Consider the following 8,183-nt stretch of genomic DNA (forward strand, 5'->3'; position numbering starts at 1 on the left):
CCTTCGCCTTCGCCTTCGCCTTCGCCTTCGCCTTCGCCTTCGCCTTCGCCTTCGCCTTCGCCTTCGCCTTCGCCTTCGCCTTCGCCTTCGCCTTCGCCTTCGCCTTCGCCTTCGCCTTCGCCTTCGCCTTCGCCTTCGCCTTCGCCTTCGCCTTCGCCTTCGCCTTCGCCTTCGCCTTCGCCTTCGCCTTCGCCTTCGCCTTCGCCTTCGCCTTCGCCTTCGCCTTCGCTTTTGTAGTAGTGGTTGTTGTCATTCTCGTCATCGTCGTCGTCGTCGCGATCCTCATCATCATTGTAATCGTCATCGTCATTATCCATACATTAGTCTTCGTCACACTACTGTTCCTAATTTTTGTCTTCATTTTGTAATACACTGTAAAATTATACGTAAAAGCACGCAACCTCCACAGGTACTTGCAGACACAAATGTGGCAAATCTTCTTCACGATCCGCAACAGCAACAACGACAACAAGAACAACAACGATGTCAGCGTAAATGTTGTTATGAAGCTCATAGAGAATTTCCATTAGAACGAGAAAATCGACAATGCAAATCCATGGAAAACGGAAATTCAGAAGAAATATCGGTTACAAACATAACGGATGGGGAGAGCTTGTGTTACAGTTTAGCTCTGATACGAGGTCGTGTATCAATGGCATGTACCTTCGTTATTGTACGAAATCAAAATAATCAAAGTTCTGAATGGCCAATCGTGTCTGGTGAATTTCGTGTGATAGTAGAATTGACACGCGGTCCAAATAAGTTAGAATTAGAAGTGGCAGGTCATAAGAAAGGACTACTTCTAATTCACGAACCAAGAACGACGAGACTACGTGTAACTCCTGTTTATGTGATTTGCGCCGGTCACGATGGATATTTCCAAGGTCCCCGGGGAGAAGATCAGTCGCCGGAAAGTGCTGCGACAAGAATAGGTCTCGGTGCCCGACTTTTACAAACTCTCACCGCCGAGAAGTTAAGGGAGGCAGGTTACGGAAGGAAAACGTTTCAACTGGAACGAGACTTGGATGGAGCAGAATGTTTGGTAATGCACAGCATGCTCGACGTCGATCGAGCACGTGCGATGAATCAACGGGAACTTTGGGAATTGATCGCACGAGAATTAATGACCGGTCCTTTGGCATCGAAAGATCGCAAGTACCTCGCATTTCTTTCTTGTACTAGATATCGCGGCGCACCAAATCCACGCACTCACGAAGACACTTTAGCGAGGACGCAAGGACATGCCGCGCTTGGTGGCGGTGGATTAGCGTTATTTGGTTCGGCTTGTCTTCATACGTGGCCCACCTGCATGGCTCAGGTATTGCCTAGATTCCTTGACGCAACGGTTATCGATACGGAACAGTTAATGGATGATAGTAATTATCGCGGTACACATGGCGGATGTCTCGCTACGACTCTTGGTTCTGTTCTCCATGAATTAGGGCACACTTTCGATCTTGGCCATACTCGCGAAGGCATAATGGGCCGCGGATTCGATTATGTTGATCGTGTCTTTGTCGGGGCGGCTGGAATCGATTTCAATCGCAATCCTGTTCTACGAAGAGATCCACAACATACAATCATTGCATTAAGTAGACCGCTCAGCGTCACGGTCACCATACAAGAACCGTATGGTCTATTAGGAAGCCCTCGAAGAAATCGCCTGCTATCCGAATCCTCCCGTCCTTCGTCTTCTCAAAGTCCTTCACGATTACTCGGCAGGTTATCCGCACCTGCTAGTCCAGAACTCAACAGATCCTTTTCAAAAAGTCTCTTACAACCTACATTCGAGCAGTCTCCAAATTCGCAAACTGATCGAACATTTTGGTCACCGTCTTGCGCAGCATTCCTTGCCTATCACCGATGGTTCAACAGCGAAATGGACAACGTTTTCAACCGACCTTTCCACGACATAGAATATGATGGGAAAAGGTATATAAACGAGTATTTCTTTCTGCAGCATATGTATAAGCGCGCCTGTTTCTCTAAGTGTGTATGTATGCACGCGACCGCACGCGTGGCAGTGCTGTCATACATATACATACCTATAGATAAACATGGTCTTTTTTTTTATCACAGGAACGTTGTAAGATCTCGTTTCGGAGTACGAGTAATAGAGCTTCGAGAAACATCTGGTGGAATGGTAGTCAGTTCTCGACAATTCCCAGGCTCTCGCCCACCTTTCGAGGCATTAGTTCCACCAGCTCCACCTCATTGTCTTACCGCTTTGACTCTTGCCGCTGAAGATTCAACTGGCAACGTTCTCAAATATCCTCTTCCAACGGCATTTTGAAGTTTTCACCATCGTCGAAATCTTCCAAGCAGGAACACAATTAATGATTCAATGCCGATGAATCAACTTTTTATCTTTTTTTCTTTCTCCTTTTCTTTTCTCCTATTTCTTTGCCATTTTCGTAGAAGCGTGTACGATTAGTACGATTAACGTTAACAATGATGCTTTTCTGCTAAAGCTAATTTAACCGATAACAATCTCAAACTCGGTCTTTATATTTCTTTCCTTTATATTAACTATCGATATTTCCTCTAAGCTTCTTTTCAAACGCACCATTCTTGAACACGCGTTTTCCGATTTACCATCAGTTCTTATAAAAATACATTTTTTTCCTTAGTGCACTTTAACACAACTTATATCCTGCTTAAATCGTTACCAACAATAATATCATGGATATAAAGAGAGAAAAGGAAAGAGGGAAAAAAGAAAACCAGAACAACAAGATAACGTATACGTTTCAAAGGATATACAAAGGGAGGAGAAAATACTCTACATTTTCATTCATATTGCACTTATACGTTGGAATATTGATAAGAATTTACATACGATAAAATGCTATTCAACTTTCGTTTCGTTAATTTCTTAAACACTTTTTGTAAATATCATTCCAAATGTAGATTTTTGACGTAACAATTGATATATTGTATTTGATAAAGAATATATTGTGCACTAATGTTTATATGTATGTATGGTTGCATGAACGAATGTATACAATAATAACAAGAAAGGAACGAACGCTTTTATATAAATTAGAATTTCAATTTCTTATTAACGATCTAATAAGAAAACATAATAAACTTGCGAAATTGCTGTGTACATATGTACGTACACTTTAATAACTGTGAATTTAGTTCGATAATACTTTTAAATCGACAAATCACATTAATACCCGACGTATTCTACTTATACAATAATAACTAGGATGCCTTATTGATGATAATAATCTGTAGATATGGCTAGTGTGAGAAAGTATTGGTAAAATTCTGAAAATATTAATCTTACGATTACAATTAGTAACATAATCGAAATATATCTTCCTTACTTCCTCATTAAATACTAATTATATCATTAGATTATTTGTTTTCGTATTATTCCTTTAATATTCGTGACAATACTATCTTTATTATACTCCGATCATCTCTATATGCGAAGTTCGTTATATTGTATCTTTACTTTTCAATTCTTTTGAAATACGAAAGAAAATTGAAATAATAGGAATAAAAGAAATACGTTCCAAAAATTCCCATTTCGGTTAGATACTAGCACCGAAAATTTGAAATTATTATAACCCCGTCATACTTGGAAAAAGTACATACCAATGGGTAACAAAACATCAAGAAATATTATTAAAATATTCCGAAAAAAAAAATAAAGAATTAAAAAAAGAAAAAGAAGAGAATAAATATATATATATATCGTTATACATATATCGTTTCTTAGTTATAATTGAAATTACCTTCGTTTCAATATAGAATCATGCTGTCACCAGCTTCGAGTGCTAATAATAACAAAAATATACCCATTAATGAAATTGAAGTTTTATTTCCAGAATTCACAGAGGACAAAATAAATACTGCAGAATTTCTGGATGCGGCACGTGGAGTTGTGCGAATTGTTGGTATATATATACATGTATTTGCAGTCAATTGAACATAACCTGTATAAAAAATGAAAATATAAAAGATGAATAATCATTTTAGAAAAACTTGGCAAAGTGTTTGCTCCGGTTAAATACGATATTCAGCGTAACATTGATGTATGTATTATTTTAAAATGCAATCGTCTATTCTAATGAATTCACATGTGTATGTATGTAATTAACCATGATTGTAGAAACTTGCAAACAGGCATGCAACGAATAAGGAAAGAAACGCTACTTTACAAGACATGATATTAATTGAAAAAGCTACCGAAACTAATCTAATCGCTGTGGATGCTTTGCTATGGTTAACCAGGTCACTGTATACTCTATATTAACCATATATTCCAACTCTTTTTCCCATTTCTTGCTGCAACTCTATTCAATTTAATTCCGCACGTGTATTAATATCTGTTTACTATTTACTACTCATTAATTTCCAATTTACCAATTGCAGGGGATTACATATGATTTTGTTGTTTCTCGAGAAAATTGTCCAAGATACTAAAACAGGTACACCGACAGAAGATTTAGTAGCATTTCTAAAAAAGTCTTATAAAGAAGCACTAGAACCTTATCATGGTTGGATGGCACAACAATTATTTGACGTAAGTTCTCATTTACTAAGCATATGTATACATATATACAAACATTTGAAAAGCGACACTTTCTACTTTTATCCTATAAAATGCTAGTATTTTATATTAATTTCATTTAATTTTCATGTATCTTGTTTTAAAATACGAAAATGCAACTACCATCCTCACGTAAAGAAATTTCTATTGATACTATTTTAAAAAATTATTCTTATTTCCAATGATTTTCTTCTATTTTTCTCCATGTTATAAATATTTCTTGTAACTAACGAATTTTTTTCAACAGCTACTATCTCGCATGACTCCTACACGTTCGCAACTTTTACAAACACTTACTGATAAACATACTACCGTGTATGACAATATTATAAGCGATATGGAAACCTACCTAATGCGTTTACGAAAAAACATATCAATAATACAGACATTTTATGAAATTCATGATCTTGATTCTATGATGTAATATGTTTCATTAGTCTCCGTGTTAGGTATTACATTGATTAGGGATTTTTGTTAAATAAACAATCAGTCAATTATATTTCGATATAATATATTACATATCATTACAATTATATATATCCTGTATTTATTCAAAATACACAATTAAAAAATAAAACATTATTTATAAAGCTATTTGAAGGAAAATTAATCTCCTTTTTCTGTACATGTATTATACAAATGCGTTAGGTAAAATACTTTAGCACGATGATTTGCCAAATTTATCAAAGCAATCATACCTGTAATGATTTCGATGACAAGAAGACAAACCATAAAAGAATTGACAAACGTTTCACTGTAATGAGACAATATTCCATGATCAAATAGAAGAAACACCTCTAAAGGAAGTTGTATCAATATTGAAATTAACCAGCAGCTAGTTAATTCTGAAATCTAATAATAATAACTTTCTTATATAAGAAAATACAAACCAAGTTTGATTACAAACAAAATAGAATTACCTTGCCAACAAGGTTTCCAAGATATCCCAAATATAATTTTAAACTTTCAAAAATTGAAAGTATCAAATAAGATATCACAATTATAGGTTTATAAACATTTGTCAAATTGTTGTACTGCAAAAATAATAAATGACATTAATACAAATTTAAATACTAAATACTAGGCATTGATTTTATAACTTCATTATGGATGCAGTACTTACTTTTCCATCCAAATTTATAATAATAATCAACAGCCAGACTGGAAAGAACCATAGATTTACGTATAAGGCTATTTGAAATGGTAAATTAGACCTTATTTTATTACCTATGAAATATACTATTAATATATTATTTCAGGTGAAATATTATTCTTTTTAACATAAAAATAGATTTTAATAAATTGCAACTAACAATTATGACACGTTAATTTGAAAGATGTTTCATTAATAATATTCGTCATGGTAAACTTCCACATTCTTTTTTCCATTTTTCTTTCATAATGGTTAAAAGAAATAATTGTAATAACTACACTTTTCTTTCAGCATTTATATCACTCCAGATTCACATTTATTCCGCATTCGAATATTTATATGTCATACAATATCATTTTATATCTTATTTTATAAAACACATATATGCTATCTCCATCTCGAATCTTCCAAATAGTATTTTTTTTTATACCCTGTCTTCTTTTTCCTTGCTTCTTATAGTTTCTATCCCTCTCGGTTACTTATTCGTGATGAAATTGGTTAAAAAAGAAAAATACAAATTTCAAATGCAACAAAGAAAATGTTAATACTCAAGCTTTAATCACAGAAATGTAATCATATGTATTAGAAATTGATAGTAATAATATGCACAGAAGGATCTTCACCAATCTTAAAGTTACGAAGTTGATTTACGTAGTAGCGTGACATGTGTTTTGTGGTTCCGAGGTTGAGGCGGATTGCGAATAGTGACAAACAGAAAACGTTTTTAAAATTTGTGTGGCGGTGCACATAGATGTATGCAACGTTTAACGTGTCAAAACAGATTAGTTACAACTTTCTGTAAAATATACAAATCATTTTACAGATTTCATCGTTTACTCAAACATATAATATTATTCATTTCGAAGAGGAAATAAAGGTTATCCAATTTCGTTTTCATCCTTACAAGACGGTGAAAATTTCTTAAATGGCCGGTGCAATGTTATTCGAGCGTGCACAAGCAGTCTCAATGACGAATCGTAGCGAAGGTATTTCGCTTTTAAATGAAATCGTTTCCGATCCAAGTATCGGTATCACGGAGGATGATGAAGATAACATTCGCGTCAAGGAACAAGGTATTTTACATCTTGGTGAACTCTACAAGAAAGAAGGCAAGGCGAAAGAGTTGGCAGAATTGATTAAGGCTACCAGACCATTTCTTAGCTTGATTAGCAAAGCAAAAGCTGCCAAGCTTGTGCGATCATTAGTAGATTTTTTCTTGGATTTAGAAGCTGGCATTGGAATCGAGGTATCTGTACTGATACATTATGTTCAATTTTTGTAAATAGTTAAGTACGATTGTTCTTTTTATCAACAGGTCCAATTATGCAAAGAATGTATAGAATGGGCAAAAGAAGAACGTAGAACATTTTTAAGGCAATCATTAGAAGCACGTTTAATAGCATTATATTTTGATACCGGTATGTACAGTGAAGCATTACAATTAGGATCAGCTTTACTTAAAGAGCTTAAAAAGCTGGATGACAAACAACTCTTGGTTGAGGTACAATTATTGGAAAGTAAAACTTACCATGCATTAAGTAATTTAGCAAAAGCAAGAGCAGCTCTTACCAGTGCTAGAACAACTGCTAATGCAATTTATTGTCCACCTAAAATGCAAGCTGCTTTAGATTTGCAATCAGGGATTTTACATGCTGCAGATGAACGAGATTTCAAAACTGCATATTCCTATTTTTATGAAGCATTTGAAGGGTATGTTGCCTTCTCAAGTTATAATACATTATGTATGTGTATAAGTGTCTCTACATTTTAATTCTTCACCGCTTTTCAGATATGACAGTGTAGAAAGCCCAAAGGCTTTAACAGCTTTGAAGTATATGTTGCTTTCAAAAATTATGTTACGTACACCCGAAGATGTTCAATCAATTATGTCAGGAAAATTAACTGTTAAATATGCAGGAAGGGATTTGGATGCAATGCGAGCGGTTGCAGAAGCAAGTCATCGTCGGTCATTAGCTGATTTTCAAACAGCTGTAGAAAAATATCGCTTAGAATTAGAAGACGATGTAATTGTACGTGCTCATCTTGGCTCCCTTTATGATGCAATGCTTGAACAGAATTTATGTCGTCTAGTCGAACCTTATTCCCGTGTACAGGTATGATAATTTGCTTTAGATTACATTAGATAGATCATATAAAATTCATGTATTATTTCATTTATTAATTTAGGTTAGTCATATCGCGACCTGTATATCACTGCCACTTACTCAAGTGGAGAAGAAACTCTCACAAATGATATTGGATAAGAAGCTAAGAGGTGTTCTCGATCAGGGTGAAGGTGTTTTAATTGTGTTTGAAGATACTCCACGTGATAAAACTTACGAAATTGCATTAGATACTATACACAGCATGGGAAAGGTCGTCGATACACTTTACCAAAAAGCAAAGAAACTCACTTAGCCTTATTTAATATATGTTTCTAAATAACAAAGTTTATTGTAATTA

The 8,183-nt window shown here is 34.9% G+C and overlaps 3 protein-coding genes across 3 annotated transcripts in view; all 3 read left to right on the forward strand.

Annotated features, from left to right (window-relative positions):
* The window catches only part of LOC108554023 (putative zinc metalloproteinase YIL108W), a 4,117-nt gene extending 1,611 nt beyond the window's left edge, over window positions 1-2,506 (forward strand). Inside the window, exons 2-3 of the mRNA XM_017909151.1 lie at window positions 410-1,932; window positions 2,080-2,506. Coding sequence (XP_017764640.1) covers window positions 410-1,932; window positions 2,080-2,293 — 1,737 coding nt within the window. The 3' untranslated portion in view covers window positions 2,294-2,506. The remainder of the gene's footprint in view (window positions 1-409; window positions 1,933-2,079) is intronic.
* Window positions 2,507-3,245: 739 nt separating this feature from the next.
* On the forward strand, window positions 3,246-4,991 carry LOC108554012 (glycolipid transfer protein). Its single transcript, XM_017909140.1, has 6 exons — window positions 3,246-3,262; window positions 3,766-3,911; window positions 3,994-4,049; window positions 4,127-4,248; window positions 4,390-4,540; window positions 4,815-4,991. Exons 1-6 carry the CDS (start codon window positions 3,246-3,248, stop codon window positions 4,989-4,991), a joined length of 669 nt encoding a protein of 222 aa, XP_017764629.1.
* A 1,164-nt stretch (window positions 4,992-6,155) lies between these two features.
* On the forward strand, window positions 6,156-8,177 carry Rpn6 (regulatory particle non-ATPase 6). The gene is made up of 5 exons (XM_017909148.1): window positions 6,156-6,473; window positions 6,544-6,966; window positions 7,036-7,430; window positions 7,510-7,834; window positions 7,908-8,177. Exons 2-5 carry the CDS (start codon window positions 6,646-6,648, stop codon window positions 8,136-8,138), a joined length of 1,272 nt encoding a protein of 423 aa, XP_017764637.1. The 5' UTR covers window positions 6,156-6,473; window positions 6,544-6,645; the 3' UTR covers window positions 8,139-8,177.
* The last annotated feature ends 6 nt before the right edge of the window (window positions 8,178-8,183 follow it).

The sequence above is a fragment of the Eufriesea mexicana genome, unplaced genomic scaffold, assembly GCF_001483705.2.
Source record: "Eufriesea mexicana isolate 0111107269 unplaced genomic scaffold, ASM148370v2 scaffold15236, whole genome shotgun sequence".
Taxonomy (NCBI): domain Eukaryota; kingdom Metazoa; phylum Arthropoda; class Insecta; order Hymenoptera; family Apidae; genus Eufriesea; species Eufriesea mexicana.

Bases quoted from the DNA above. Each gene is read 5' to 3' on its own strand.
- Rpn6 (XM_017909148.1), top strand. From the start codon at position 6,646: ATGGCCGGTGCAATGTTATTCGAGCGTGCACAAGCAGTCTCAATGACG. The intron at 6,967-7,035 runs GTATCTGTACTG...TTTTATCAACAG, and splicing joins AAGCTGGCATTGGAATCGAG to GTCCAATTATGCAAAGAATG. The intron at 7,835-7,907 runs GTATGATAATTT...TTATTAATTTAG, and splicing joins AACCTTATTCCCGTGTACAG to GTTAGTCATATCGCGACCTG.
- LOC108554012 (XM_017909140.1), top strand. The intron at 3,912-3,993 runs GTATATATATAC...TAATCATTTTAG, and splicing joins TGGAGTTGTGCGAATTGTTG to AAAAACTTGGCAAAGTGTTT. The intron at 4,249-4,389 runs GTCACTGTATAC...TACCAATTGCAG, and splicing joins GCTTTGCTATGGTTAACCAG to GGGATTACATATGATTTTGT.